Below are 16440 nucleotides of genomic sequence, written 5' to 3'. Positions count from 1 at the left end.
TAGGGGTGAGGGTAAGAGCAAGCTACGTTCAGAGTTTGCAACCCTGCAACGATTCAATAAAATAATAAAATATCAATAAATTTTTGATATTTTTATATTATAAATTTGAAAAAATTGCGATAAATTCAAGTTACAATGATAAAATTTGAACATAAAAAAAAGATAATATCCTTTCTATCTTGCGGATATTATCAATATTTTTCTGGCATTTCTTTCACCTCTATTACTTCTGATCTGAATGTTTTTTCACTTTCGCTTGCTAAATGGGTATTTCCATAAGATGGACTTAAGGTTATTTACAATAATTATACAATGGCTAATGTTCGTATGAGAGTTGAGTATCTAGGAGGACACGAATACGTCCTCATTTACTTTTTATTTTATTTTAAAGAAAGAGTCATAATTTGAGTTTTTCAGTCAAATTAAAAAGGGATAATGATGTAATTTCTTAGTTCTCATTTACACAATTTTGCTCGAAGATTATCTTTATTTTTTATTTTTTAAACTCAATAAATTCACGAGATTTAAACTTAGATATTATTTTGGTCATAATTTATTTTCTTTCACTTGTTAAATGAGCACTTTTAGATTGAGTTAATGTTGTTCAACAAGTCGTTGTGTTTGACGGTGTCTTTTTTCTCAACCTTATAAGAGGTCACAAGTTCAAATCTCCATTTTCCACTAATAACAAAGAAAACATATCTAATGAAATTCGAGTATTTATGAGGACACGTAAAAAATCGTAATTTCGTTTATCTTATAAGGAAAGCTTCATAATTTAAGTATTTTTGTCAAATCACGAAAGGACAACGTTGTAATTTCTCATTTATGCTAGTTTGCTCAAATCTTATCCATTTTTACTTTTTTAGGTTAATACGACAAATATAATACTCAGATCTCCTGTTTAGCATAATGAAAATATCGACTTTAATGAACTATACAGCTATTGGCGATAACTTAAAGTTTTCACGAGATTCACACTCATATCTTCTTTTTAACCGATAATGAAAATATCGATCTTGCTGGGCCGAACAGTCATTGGCGACAACTTAAAGTGAAGTGTTTTGATTTGTCACTTGGATTTTTGGAGTCTTTATTTTTTATTTTTCATTTATTTTTCATGACAAACTTCTTATGTGATGCATTTTCTCTTGCACTAAACTCTTTGTTGACGTCTTTCAAGAGAAAAAAAAAAAAAAAAACCTCTTTGTTGACACGACGAGACATACATATTCTCTCCTCCTCCGAGCCTATAAAGCCTTCCTTCCTCTGTATGCAAACACCAAACGACACTTTGATTTTTTTGGTTCTCACTTCTCCACTCTCTCCTTCCCTTCAGAGAGCCTGTGAATTCATCTCTGCGAACCCATATGAAAGTTTATCTCTTTTGAACCAGGTACTCTCTCGCTCTCTCCTGTCTCTTTCTCTCTCTTAACTCGTAAGGCTGTGTTTGGTTTGTTCTTATTTATTTGCTCTACTTTTTTGTCGATGTGTTTGATATTATAGTAAAGTTTGGTAATAGATGTGAATCAAAGCTTAACGCGAAAACCCATTTGCGCAGGTCTTGTTTTTCACGTGGGTTCTTGACTTTCAAGCTCTTCCATGGAGGTTAGCCACTACTGAATTCTCTCTCTCTCTAAATACTCTTTTGCATACTGTTTTTAACGCTTGTGAAACAACTCTCTGCATTGTTGTTATTGTTTGCATTTTTCTGGAGTTTTATATGAGCTAAATTTTGTGGGTTAATACGAGAATCCGATCAGGGTTTGGCTATGAAAGTTTGGTTTGAATGCTATTTGCTTTGGCTGTAAATTTGTAATATTTTGGTTGTAATTTACATAAGCTTCTGCGTTTTTGTCTCAGAGAGGGCTGTACACGTTTGATTTTCGTTATTTGTTTGGCTTTTGTTTTCGTGACACTGTGTTGTATCGATTGTTTCAACATGCTTGATAGCATTTTTTGTTGTGTCTTTTATCGATATAGATCTAGGTTGGTTATCTGAATTTGGTTTGGTGATCTTGAAATTATCTGCTTTTATGTGTTTTCTTCTTCATTCAGGGGTCATTTTCTCTTTGTAGATATCTTTATCTGGGTTTCATTTTTCATTAGCATCTGCATCCCCGAGTTTATAATTAATAAACCGTGTTGGCTTGAGGAGTGATGATGATAGTGACAAATAAAACCCAATGCAGTATGCTGAAGGTTTCGTGGTGAATGTTTAATGCCTTTTTCCAATCCTAAGTGTTTATTGTTATGTTTCTATAAACTTTGGCAGATGGAATCAGATCAGCCAGATGATGTTGGTAATTGCATCGAAGAGAAATCTGTTCAGCATTTACTTGATCCAGGTAGTCCTGATATAAGCAATATGTTCGGAGAGCAGCAAGTGGCTCCCCGAGTTGGTGATGCATACCAAGTGGAAATCCCTTCCCTGACTATGGACGCTGAGCAGTATAAGCTTTTGACTAATCCTGCTCATTCAAAAGTTGTTGATGGTTCCCATTACTTTCTAGTTGGTTTGCCCGTACCAATTGTATATTCTGACGAAGTGAATAACATTGAAGATCGCAGGCTGGAATCTCCAATTAACCCTGATAATGTGGTTAATGGAAAGAGTTCTAAGGAAGCTAGAAAGAGAAAGAAGGATCCTACTAGACTGAGGAAGAAAAGTTCAAAACTCAAAGTTGCAGCCTTGTTATTTGGGTTGGACAAGGTAGAAGAATCAAAAGCAGAAAATATTGAGCCGCCGGTGGTGGAAGAGAATGCAAATCAGTCGCTGAGAAGCAAGTGCTGTTTTCCAGTTCCCGGTTCATCAAGAAGCACTTGGAGTGATGCTGAAGTGGATAGCTTTCTTCTGGGTTTATACATTTTCGGGAAGAGCTTTTACCAGGTGAAGAGATTCATGGAGAACAAAGCCATGGGAGAAATACTGTCATTTTATTATGGGAAGTTTTATAGGTCTGATGCACACCGCAGATGGTCAGAGTGCCGGAAAAGTAGAAGAAAGAAATGTATACTTGGGGAGAAAATTTTCACAGGGTGGAGGCAACGGGAGCTGTTATCTCGTATAATTCCTCATGTCTCAGAAGAATCTCAAAAATGTTTATCAGAGGTACTTCATAATTCACTATTTAAGTTTATATGTGAGATATTTTTTTGCCCTGGAACATAATTTAATAGGATCAATAATTGTAATAGTGTACATACTTGTTGTATCTCACTGAAATTATACCATCATTTATTTTTTTGTCTTGCAATGAAGTCGAAAAGGAAACCTTGTTATTATGCTGTAGATTCCAGAAAAGTATATTTTGTTTGACAGTGCACTTAATGCATGTTGATACCATTTTGTACTCCCATGGCTTCACCGCTCCAGTCTCTCTTCTTTCTTATTGTTCATTCACTTTTTCTTGCTCTTTAAAAGGTGATAGGAGAGTTGTTATATAGCAACAGAATTGAGAGTTTAACGTACGTATTGCTGAATTTTATTCATGGAAGTTTGTTTTCCTCAGTTCAATGGTTCTCTATTAACAATGACAATTAATAAAAATGTTGACTTTCTGTTGTTACAAGTCAGATGCATAATATTTCATGGTTTGGAATAGATTGATTCTTGTATAACATATTCTTAGCTCAGATTCAGAAATAGATTACAAACGCTCCTATGAATGTTGTTGTAGCTTGAATATTCTTTATCTATCTGAGAGGTAAATGTTATGATTCTCACTCCTTGTTTCTCTTGTGATCTGTTATTAGCAGGGTTACAAATTATTTGCAGAGGGGACAACGTCTCTAGAAGAATATGTATCCTTCTTAAAGTCCATTGTTGGCATTCGTGTCCTTGTGGTAGCTATAGGAATTGGGAAAGGGAAAGAAGATCTTACAGGCTTTGCCCTGGAAGCTGGAAAGAACAATCAGGAGCTTCCAGCTTGTCCAAAATTACCAGCTTGCAAAGCATTTAGTTCTCTTACATTCAGTGAAATAATTAAATATTTGACCGGAGGAGTTCGGTTGAGCAAAGGGCGATCTAACGATATTTTTTGGGAGGCTGTTTGGCCGCGTTTGCTAGCAAATGGATGGCATTCTGAGCAACCTACATATTCTTTGGTTTTTCTTATGCCTGGCATAAAGAAGTTCAAAAGAAGAAAATTGACAAGGGGAGATCAGTATTTTGATTCTGTTAGCGATGTTCTGAACAAAGTGGCATCTGAACCAGAACTTATTCAACTTCAAGGTGAAGAAGAACTTGTTCCAGAGGCGACATCAGACCAGGATGATCTATCTAATCATCAACGCCATTGCTACCTCAAACCAAGGGTCGTTACTAGCAAACCAAACCGCATGCAGTTCACTGTTGTTGATACCAGTTTGGTCCATGGAGCAAAATCACGCGGCATAGTGGAACTGAAATACTCACCAGTTGAACTCCAAAGTAATTCAGAACAACCCAATTGTTCAAGAGAAAATGAAGGGGACTCTTGTGAGAATAAATTAAATGGACATGAAAGTGATACTGCTGAAATGCAATTGAACAGTAAAACCAATATGGCCAAGCACCTGAAGCGTAAGAGGTTCACAATTGTCGATACCAGTCTAGTTCATAGAGGAAAATCATCAACAGTTACAGAACTGAGATGCTCGCCAACTGTGTTTGAAAGTGTTTCTAAGTCAACTGGTCTTTTACAGGAAACTGAAGAAAATTTGTCTGCGGATTTACTGGCCAAGCATAAGCCTGATGCTGCTGATATTTCATTGGATGGTGAAGTGAATAATTTCAGCGACAACTGCCATAGGGATATATCTGATATTGGTGGTACAAACCAAATGGAAGACAAAAATAGCTCAGATTCTACAGAAAAAATAGAAGGCCACCCGAATAAAAAAAAGAGGATGTCTGATGACAAGAAGCCGAAGAGGACTACATTACTTAAGTTTAGTCGGAAACAGAAATATAGACATTCAAATTCTGTAGGTTCTCTCCCCAAACGCCGAAGATTAGCTGCTTGTGCTAAGGCAGAAACAGGTTGCCTCGTCAACAGTAGCTCTCAAGGTTTGCAGTCAGAACAAGTGGGATCCCATGGCCCATTGAATTCTCTAGATGCAGGCGAGCTTGTTGTTTCTCTAGCGGGTCCTCTTGAAAGGGAGCCATCAATTGCTTCTCTTGCTGAAGGTAGTCCAGTAAGGGAGAGTAGTTCTGAAACTCATGGTGGGAATTGTTCAGGTGAGCGCATGTCGCATGAGAAGAATGAGAATCATCAAGACCAGGAATCATCCATCCTAAACCTACATCAGGATTTGATGGACAGTAGAAACAGTGAAAACATTGTTGTGTTCAACTTGGAAACAAATGTAGACAGTCTGTGCCTCTCATCAACTGAAGCACATGTTGTAGACACTTTGAGTACCTCTAACATGATCTCTAGGAGGCAAAGCACAAGAAACCGACCGCTAACAGCTAGAGCATTGGAAGCTCTTGCAGACGGGTTATTAGGAATTAAAAAGAGAAAAAACCACTCAGAAGATGTCCCTGGGGAAAATCAAGTATCAAGACCCTCCCGCAAGGCCCGGAAGAGAGTCAGGGTAACTTCAAGTCATGCTGATACTGTTAGTGGAATTGTGGCTTCAGAAGAAAACGAGGTGAACGAAGGTTTGAATGTTAGCAAAGATACGGATAGCAAACCTCTTGATCAAACTGGAGAAAAGTGGCCAACTAGCCACTAGGTGTGTTTGAAGACTTGTGTCATCTTGAAGTTGTGATTTTCAGAAGAATTAACCCTGGTAAGGTACTAATCTATCTTTTGATTTGTAAAGTGGTTTCAAAACTGCACAAAGTAGTAACTGTCAAATCTTCCAGATGGACAAGAATATTGTCAAATATTTTCGAAAATTCAATGATAGGAGATTAAACTAGGCAAATTTGACAGCACTTTTGATGGCTATTCATGGTTTTTGGGGTAAATAGGAAATTTCTCGTCTGAGCTATGGATGACTGTTTCAAGGGGTCACTTGCTGTTCAAGTTTCTTCCAAAACTGTTTAGTTAGTGGGTTTGCAAAGATAATATAGCTGACATGATGAACAGAACTTTAATTTCTGGTAATCTGTTATGAACTCATCATCGTTGTAAGTTAAACATGTATTCGGAAAAAGATCCGGGGCTGGTTTTGATGACCTTTTTGTTGGCACTTTTTCTATTTCAGCAGGGTTTTAAGGTTTGGTGGGTGCTTTTTTTTGTTGATAGAAAGTTAGTTCTATATCCTATATAGAACATCTCATAATCTCACTGTTATTTTGTGCCCTATAATTTGGTTTCTATTCCCTAGTCCTTTGGCTGTCCTGTTATATCATAGTTCTTTCCCAGCACACCTGATTCCACACATGAGAAATGCTAAGGTCAGTCGCCCAGACACAAGACGGTTGCTTCAGCCGTTAATGTGTCATTGGTCCCAACATACATATCAAATGGAAGTAGGGTTTTGCATTTGCTTTCAAAACCTTGATGTTTTAACTCATTTGGTTGGTCTTTGGGCCTTAAATGTTTAGGGCTTGAAATAGGCTTAGGTCTGTTGGGTCTTGTATGTTAGGGCTTCAAGCCTTCAAATATTAGATAGGCTTCCAAACATGGGCCTGCTTAGATTGAAATGCCTTATTAGTTGACCCATTTGACCATTGCTATAATTTCGTTGACTATCGTGATTACCCTTTGCTTTAAAAAAAAATAATACCAATATTAAGGGGAGGCAGAAGAGTGCGAACAATTATATTGGGATGGGGTTTTAAACTTAGAACATATACGTAGAAACACAAAACCCTATCTAAATCTAACAAGATATTGGACCACATATTTTTTGTGTAAACACAGTTTTGTCATGTTAATCAGCAAAATTTATAATTTTTCCTACTCATACCAAAGAACAAAAAAATATATATTTGGCTCCTCCATACATGGGTATAGTTACATAATACATTAGCTAAAGCGAATATGCTCCTCTTATGCAGTGACGGATCTAGAATTCGAACCTTCGGGAGTCCCAATGTTAAAATACAAGTTTTTTAGATAGAAGCGTGCAAAACAAATTCAGTTTATTCACTGAGTCATTTCGTTGAACACTTTGGCAAGCTTATTGTCATCAGCCAAATCATGTTGCGCACATGTCAACAAATATCGACATATGCCGAATCAATGTGATGAGTGATATCGATAGAATTTGTTGAGTGTTTTAGATGCAACCTGTCGAGATATGCCTAGCCGATATTATATCAAACACTTGATGGGCACAAAAGGGATCGGTACCAAACATTCGAAGAGTCATCGGAAGACCTTCACTTGGTCCCAATGTACATTCGCCACTGCTCGTATGTATTTGATCGAGTTCGAAGCTCTCTTCTCACAATTTAGATTAGTTTAAAGTAGAATATCGCTAGTAAAAAAAAAAAAAATGGTTCGTACCCAATTCCAATTTGCAGATTGGTTTCTTTAGACTATCTCCAATTCATGGGATAAAACTTAAAATATAAACTTTAAAACTCCGCTTCACCAAACAATCTCCAACCATTGGGCTAAAATAAGTCTTGGACAAAAAGTATATTTTTGGGCTAGATTTTGTGGCTTAAATTATTCTGGACCCACCAAACTGTCATATTTTAAACATTTTTTTGTTTTTTACATGTAATCCAACTGTTGTGATAAAATGAGATCAAATCTAATGGTAAGAAAAGAAAGATTTGACGACCCAAAATTAAATTAAACGTCTAAAATAATTTAAAGAATTTATTTAAGTCAAATTTCACATAAAACTTTATAAATACCTATGTATTTGTATGATTTTTAATTATTTATTGGAATTTAAATATTTTTAAGTTAAAATGTTCATGAAAATAAATTAGAATAATCTACATAAATTTTATTTTCAAAAAGTTATAAAAAAAAAAGAGACTAAAATCATATTTTAATACTCTCGGGCTAAAATTTAAGCCATAAACATTGGATGAAAAAAAATAGTTTTAGTTGAATATCCGAGTGCGCGACAATAAAAATTACAAAATAATAAGAATTTTATTAAACAAACAAGAATGCCAAAACGGCTACAAAACTCCAAGAGCTACATTGTGAGTAACTTGCTTCTCAAACTAAATTACAAGCAGTATTAATAGAGTACTAAACCTAAGAAACCCTAACTCGGATGGGCTATGCCCAATTCCTAAACTAACAAGCAAAACCCAAATACTAAAATAAACATAAATACTAATATTTTCCAACACCCTCGTCAAACTCATGGATGTACACGACATGAGTTTGCCAACAGACGATGTGGATGCAAGCTCTGTTATGCTAACTTCTTATGCCAATTTCAATACGAAATTCCATCGGTGTAAGTGCAAGATTTCCATGTTAGTGCTAATGCCAGTGCAAGACAAATACCAATGCTAGTGCAAACTTTCCCGGTGCCAATCGCGAACTTCCGAATAAACCAACAAAAAATCCAATTTACCGTGTACACAACGTCACTCGAGTGGTCACCAGTTCAAACATTTGGGTGATTGCCGCAAGAACAATCTTCCCAATACAAGCCAAACAACCACCTTCTCAAGTCACCAATGTCGCCCTTAAAAACAACCAAACCACCAATATTTCTTTCATGCCCGTGTGGGCCTCTAAAAAACAAACCACTATTTCTTCTTTTTTGTTTTTTCTCTCCTCTTTTCTTTTCCTTTTTTTCTTCTTCTGTGCTAGCAATTGCAGAACTCCAGTGAACAAGTGCAGAACTTAAAAAACCCGCTGGTGTGAGATTTCTAAGGATGCAAGTCAGATGCTAGAGTGTAGGACAAGAACGAACGACGAACAATGACAACCCCTTTTTTTTCAGACTACCACGATTGTCAATACCGGATATCCAAAGACAAAAAAACAAACATAAACAGAGTGACCAAGAAGAAGCAAGGGCACAAATCGAAGTGGAAACCCGTTTTGATACCAAGTTGAATATCAGAGTGTGCGATGATAAAAATTACAAAATAATAAGAATTTTATTAAACAAACAAGAATGCTGAAAGGGCTACAAAACCCCAAGAGCTACCTTATGAGTAACTTGCTTTTCAAACTAAATTACAAACAATATTTATAGAGAACTAAACCTAAGAAATTCTAACTCGGATGAGCTAGGCCAAATTTCTAAACTAACAAGCAAAACCCAAATATTAAAATAAACATAAATACTAATATTTTCCAACAGTTTCTGGGTTATGACTTAAACTTTTCTAACTTAAATTTTCAGGGTTGGAGATGGTCTTAAAATGTTGAGTTGGGCCTATATGCCCTATTGCCTAGGAACTTTCCTGTAATCATGTTACATGTTTTTCTTCTTTTCATCAAAAAGTCGGGTTTTGAAAAGAAAAAATGATGCATCTTTCATCTTTGGCCACACCTTTTGGCGCTAATGGGACGTCTGTGGCGCCAATAATTAAGAAAATATAATCAACTTAATTCACAAATAGAGAATTAGTAAAATCAAAATCAATCACGATCAATAATTTTGATTCAAAATTTTCCTAGACGTCAAAAATTAAAAAAAGCGTGACGTTCTCTCTAACTGAGAACAAAATGTCAACATTTTGCCAAAAATTCAAGGACGAGAGCAGAGAAAAGGAGAGAATGACTCAGATCGAGTCGATCGACGATGCTCGTAAGTAACTTCGGTACTTCGGGCCCATGCATGTAACTTCCTAGTTTAAAATACTAATATATTTGTTGTCAATTTTAGCATGTTCTTGAGATATTTAGCTTGCAAGATATTCTTTCCAAGTTTTCACATCACTATCCGTCTAATAGACTTGTGTCTTGTTTCTTATATATCCTAGCTAATTGTCTACCATCAAGAAATTTTTCATTCTTGTTTATTAATTCAACCATTTTCGTTTATGAAATTTGAACTAAGAATTTCATTTAGAAAAGTAGATACAAAATGCCGTAAGACTAAATGATCATTGTAAATGTCATAGGGCAAAGCAGTCTCTTGTTCTATGGTTCTACCTACCATTGTAGATGAAGGAGTGAGATCCATTATGGTTCTTTGTGTCCAGAGCCCACGAATTCAAGCCATTCAATTTTAATTGTACAACCCCTATTAATCCATCTCACTGGCCAATATCATAAATCTAAAAACTTAAACAGCTTAAATCACTTTCTTCTCTCTTGAACGGTGGGAATGTATCAATCCGCGTACTTCAAACATAAAGATTCGGAGTGGATCTTATTCCATAGATGAAAACCTTTTGGCCCTTTGATTCATGATTTGATGATTTGATGACACCCCCACTTTCTAATTCATCCCGTAATGAGACAACAAAATCTAGGGTTCTGTTTTGAAAGTAGATTTCCAACTATTACCCCGATCCCAATAACAAAAAAAGCCAGAAAGTGAATATTAATTTTTTTTTCGCTTTTGGAAGGGCTACCAAGACCTTGTATGGATTTTCAATGGCCAATTTATTTGAAAATATATAGACTATTAAAAGTTTGTTTGAAAATGTTTTTAAAAGAAAATGAATCATTTTCAGATCTCTTTCTCTTAATCTACCAAATCATAAAATCTGTATCGTTGAAATTTGATCTAACGACTGAAGTTATTATAACTTTTAAAGTGAGCCCTTATTTGTAGCCGTTGGATCAATTTTTAACGGCACGGATTCCTTGATGTGGTGGATTAGGAGGAAGGGATCCGGAGAGGATCCCTTTCCCTTTTAAAATGAAGAAAACGTTTATAGTGAAATATATTTTGGTTTCTAAAAACATTTATTAGTGAAATTGATTTTGGGTTTCAAAAGCACTTTAAGTATTTTTTGAAAGAATTATCAGATATGTGCTTCTTATACAAACTAGTTAAAGTGTTTTGTTTTTCAGGATTACTTGGGTTTTACTAAGGATTAATTTCAAAAATATTTTCACCAAAAGCATTGTCAGTCATTTTAAAAGCACTTTTAAACGAGTTCCAAAATATTTAAAAGAGAAATAAGTTTCACACAGTTTTTTTACGCATACTTTTATATATTTTGGCTTTGGATAGGCAAAAGGGAGTCAAGCGACAGGAACAAACACATCATTTCTCTGTAAAATGGCGAACGTGCATGGGTTAATGTCAACTTAAAAACAGTTCCTAATCTTCGAGTTATGCTACCTAGTACATAGCAAAATCCCTTACTTGCTAAATTAGAAGTTGCTATTTAAGAACAAGATATTTTTAATATATTAATTGGTCCCTTTAATATTATTTATGGGATCGGGAAAAACTGGTCTTTATTCAAATAAAAATGGCGGTCAGTCGGTGAGCATTTCAAATTATTTTCTATTAAGTGTACAACTAATATGATTAATCACTTTATCTTAGTCTACGTGTACGAATGTTCATCATTTTAAATCTAATATATAGCTACGAATCTTCTCAATTATTTTTGCTTTTACTAGCTACAATAACCATAAATCATGACTAACAATTCGATGGATTGACCTTTTGCCCCAATGATTGCGGATCAGTATTGACATGGGTGATGGAAAGTTTAACTGAGGTAAATGCATGCATATGCCTCCACTTATATGGACCAATATTACAAGGTTATTTAGTTATTTATATTTTCCAATATAATAATATTTTTAAAGCGGTGAGAGATTTACGATATGCCACACAATGATCAGCATTCTAATTATAAATAATAGTCAATCTAAGAGATTCTAATTACAAATGAAGAGAAATACAACTCGATCATAGTATTAGTGTTTTTAAGTGTTTTTAAGGGGACCTATGATTTGAGAACAGAGATTAAGTCTTGATATCAGAACTAAATGTTGTGTGTTACGAGTTCGACAAATATAGGTATATATTACTATATGTATGTAGAAGCCTAATTATTGTTTTGCTTTGCGTCATGAATAGTAATTGACGATGTGTGTTTACATAAGAGTAGAGGCTGTTGAGCAATATGACTACAAAATGCAAGACGTATAGTGTTCGTCTGGAGGAATTTCCAATGGGGACGTTTCCTGGCCGACGAGCACATAGCTCCCCAAGAGATTGGCGCCGGTTGATCTTGTTTATCGGGCTTCTGCTTATTGGCGGGCTGTAAGAGAAGGACAGAGTTAATTTTGAAATGTGCCTTTGTGGGGCCTTAGGTGTAGGCCTTGAGGCTCACAATCAAAATTAACTTGAGGTGTTCAGGCGTGCCACTGCCATCTTTAGCATGACAGATGTAAAACAGATGTTTAGTTTAATTGTCTATGCCCGAGAGACCAAGTTAGCTATGAAATGTGCCTTTGTAGGGACTTAGGTATAGGCCTTGAAGCTCGCAATCAAAACTAACCAAGTACTCGAAAATATAGTGGTTGTTTCATTGTTGCAGAAGTATTACAACTATTATATTTTAATCACCCGAGCCCGAAGAGCAGAACGAACCCAGATAGGTGCCTTTGTAGTAGGGCCTTAGGTATAGGCCTTGAGGTTTCCCATCATAATTAATTCTATACTTAAGCGTTCTGTGGCAATCATAATATAACAGAAGTAAAACTAAGAAATAGGCTGATTACTTGCGCCCCAAGTAACTTCGGACTTCTTGTTATCAAGGATTGTCATGGATGGGTAAGTCCACATAAAGTTCTTTTTTATGCCTTGAGACTAAGGACTTTTGATTGATAAATCTTATATGCCCGAAAGGTTAGAACTTAGATCTAGTCAAGCTATGAGTGCGTATTCCAACTTTATTTTTTGCATGGTTGGGCACCATTAAACCGACCAGATCCAAAAATCGATAAGCCTTTTAATCATAAACTTGCTAGAAATAACTTGGATATAGATGAAAGTATACATCATATTACTAGATTTATGAATGAAAAGACAGAACAAAGAGGGTCGGGCAAGGCTGATCGTCTTGCAACTTCCTCTCTTTATGATTTACAAAGGGTTTGAAAGCTAGAAGGGGAGATTGGGAAATGAGTTTACAGGAGGGAATCGATACTACATCAAGATTCAGACAAGGTAGCAGATCTTTTACAAAGGCTTTTGGTGAAGGTTGATCCTGAAAATGATGAAGGCTTGATGCTGACTACAGATTCGTATGCAAATCTGGCTTGAGCAAAGTTTGTGTATTTGTTTGTTTGATTGAGTGTCCTTATCTCTGATTTCTCTTTCCCTTTTTATAAATGATTTGGCTTGGCTGTCTGCAGCATCGATCTTGCCCGAATGCAGCTGAAAGGTAGTGACTCATCAACTTTTTACTTGTACTGTCAACGTAAAGTATTTTTGGGCTGATTGGCTGGCTAGTCTACACCACTTGACTTCTAGGTAGGTGAGCAAATGGCTCAAGTGATCTGCACTTAGTTGGGAAAAGGGCCCCTTCCTCCTTCTGGGCTTCGGCTGAGCCTTGGGCTTCCTTCCTTCTAGACCTTTTTCTAGGCTAACTTCCTTTTGAGCCCAAAGTTCCAGTTTTAACCCAAACATATAGTATATGCAGTAGCTTATTGATATGGAAAATAGTATTTTATACCTCAACCATGTCTAATTATCGTTGCTTCAGTCGTCTTGTATTTGTGTTCATTTGGGTTTTTCCGTATGACCATACAACACTGTCATGTAGACCATATAAGACTACCTTCACGTAGTTTTATCAGTTTACTTGTGTTATAACATATTTATTCATAATATTATGACTTAGGTTAATGAAATATCAACTATATTAACTATCTCATCACTTTGTATTATAAGTTTATAACACAAGAAATAAAAATACCACTTAATAGTGTGACCGTTACGTTAAAAAACTCTGCCGGTTGGGGGTGAGTTAGTTTGACAAAGACCATTTGGACATATATATATATATATATATAGTTACATTGCACTTAAGATTACAACCATATATTGTTAGGAAAACTAATGAAAAATGCTTGAAAACTTTGAGTTTTAACGATAAGGACAAAATAAAGGGTAATGTGAATAGTAGCATGATTGATTTTTTGGTATAAAAATGTAGTTTTTCATTAAAATGAACAGTACCGAAAGATTTTAGTTAAAGTTCTCTATTATTTAGTATATATTTACAAACACGTAATTTGACTAGCTAGATAGCTGTAATCACACGCACGTACTAACTAATACAATATTTGTTTCGGTATAGAATACTAATGCTTGATTAGTGATAAATCCGAATTGAACTACAAACCCTACATATATAAGACAAGCTAGCTAGGTAGCTACGTCCCAACCGCTAGCTAATTAATCAGATCATTAGAATTATATTATTGTTAGTTTAGGCCAAGCAAATAATATAATGAATATAATCCTCTTTAATTATTTTTCTTTCGGGGCTAGCTCTTGCGTAGGAATACGAAAGTCTATAACTGTTTAACTGTAACTGACATCGACATGTTGATAACGTAACCTGAAACTGGAAGTCGGTAACGTACAACACATGAACAAATATAGAGTAATTTTCATGGCATGATGACTCTAATATTGTGAGACAGAATGTGTCACAACGAAATAGTTAGCATTGAACAACGTACATAAAATAAAAGCTTATACGCTGATTTTTGACAAGAAACGATAGGGTGGTATTTCATTAAACTTCACAAACAATTATAGAGATTGTTAATTGGGTACATAAGCTCCAGTGACCAAGAAATTGATTTGGAGTAAATTTGCACAGTAAAACAAATAATAGTAAACCCCTATATGGCTACCACAAACACTGTCCTAACCCTACAAAACATCATTAATACAAATCTGTTACAAAAACACGATAGATGTAATGGACTTATATCAGCATCTGCATAGGTCATCGTATAAATGCGAGGTTACATAAAATCATCCCAATAGAGCGAGACAACAAAAAATCATTATTGAAAGACGAGACAACGAACTCAAAGCATAAAGCGAAGACAACATCTAACCACCGCAAACACACGACCACAACATTCATAGGGCGAGGCAACGAAATCAACCACTACTTTGAGAAGGGACCACCGGTCAGCTCATCTTAGCGAGCAGGTCATGAACCAAGACCACACCTAAGACAGTGGCGCCGTCAAATTAGAATTCTCAGGCAGCATGTCTATCAGATATGAATGTGCAAGGATGCGCAACCACCAAATCGGTTAAGGGGGTCATTGCCATGGAAACAAGCTGATGGAAGTGAAACCAACCACCAGCAACCACAAAACCTTCCCAATCCACAAACCAGCCCCAATTTGACGAACCTTGAAACGGGAATGGCTCAGATCTGGGTAGAGGCACACAACCAAGGACGAGTTACTTACAAAATGGTGGGAAAGAGCTATGGAGGGGAGGCGCTATAAAAGCTAAGAGAGGGTAGGGAGGGGGGAGACGCGGGGGAAGGGGCGGTACGGGGAAGGGGGAGGGATTGAATGGAATAAAAGCGGTGAATGGGGTGGCAGAGGGTCGAGGAGGGGGAGAGAGAGGCCGGGAAGAAGGTGGGGAGTGACTGCCGCCGACCCCAAGTCGGAGAAGGGGCCGGCGACTAAGATTGCAAAAATCTAGGGTTTGATTTTAGGGAGGATAAAGCTTATACTTTGTTTAGTTAGCATTGAACAATACGTTATCGGCATATTCCTGCTAAAAAGTCATTCTCATTGCATAACGAGCCAAATGTGGTCCTCTATAATGTGATGGACTGAATTTAGCGGCGATCGTACGCACATATAAACAGAGACTCACATGCATGCATGGCTGCGGTTTCAAATTTCCAAGTATCATTAATTATAACTTTAAAAAGGAAAACAAACAAAAAAATCAGAGAAAATTCAAATGAAGATATAACAGTTAACTAAATCCGTAGCCATGCAAAAGTCCCATCATCCTCTAAGCGTTGCTGAATTTTGACCAAAAAGCAAGCTTAGCTGCATTGCACTTGCAGAACGTACGGTTGAGATTTGGCGTTCATATCTATTTTCGTACACTTATCTCCCTTCTGTGTTACTATATTCGGTAACCTTCAACCTTTTTAAAGAACTTTCATAAAACAAAAACTTTTAAAGATCAAAAGTAACAGAATGTACCTTTTAAAAATTGGAATAATTGAAATCATAAACTTGAGCCCTATTGAAAGTTTTGTTTCATCACCAGCAATCTGTTTTCAGACCAAAAAGAATTGATGATTAACTAATTAAACCTTAATATAAAAGTACGGCTCTATCTCCATGCAATCCTATATCTATATGAGAGAAGAAGATTATACTCCGGAGGGTTTTCTGATCTGGCCAACGTACTCTTAAATCGAATGAAAATTGTATAAGGTCGAGTGAAATAAAAATGCTGAAAAGTCTTTTTTTTTTCTTTTTTTTTTGAGGTACTTTACGAATGATGTGAAATACTTCAGCGCAAGTTTTTCTCCAATTTATATAAGGTATAAAATTTATCCCATGTTATGTTTTTCTTTTCTAG

General features: G+C 35.9%; 1 protein-coding gene across 1 annotated transcript; it reads left to right on the top strand.

Annotated features, from left to right (window-relative positions):
- The first annotated feature begins 1261 nt into the window (after positions 1 to 1261).
- On the top strand, positions 1262 to 6169 carry LOC126591803 (uncharacterized). The gene is made up of 4 exons (XM_050257490.1): positions 1262 to 1396; positions 1562 to 1608; positions 2276 to 3112; positions 3760 to 6169. The coding sequence occupies exons 2-4, from the start codon at positions 1603 to 1605 to the stop codon at positions 5719 to 5721; spliced, it is 2805 nt and encodes a 934-aa protein (XP_050113447.1). The 5' UTR covers positions 1262 to 1396; positions 1562 to 1602; the 3' UTR covers positions 5722 to 6169.
- Positions 6170 to 16440: the final 10271 nt, after the last annotated feature.

This window comes from Malus sylvestris, chromosome 12, assembly GCF_916048215.2.
Source record: "Malus sylvestris chromosome 12, drMalSylv7.2, whole genome shotgun sequence".
NCBI lineage: Eukaryota > Viridiplantae > Streptophyta > Magnoliopsida > Rosales > Rosaceae > Malus > Malus sylvestris.
The sequence above is the reverse complement of the archived record's forward strand: the minus strand, read 5'-3'. Positions and strand labels throughout refer to the sequence as shown.

Excerpts from the sequence above, each read along its gene's own strand:
- LOC126591803 (XM_050257490.1), top strand. Across the intron at positions 3,113-3,759 it reads CTCAAAAATGTTTATCAGAG|GGTTACAAATTATTTGCAGA; the intron begins GTACTTCATAAT and ends TGTTATTAGCAG.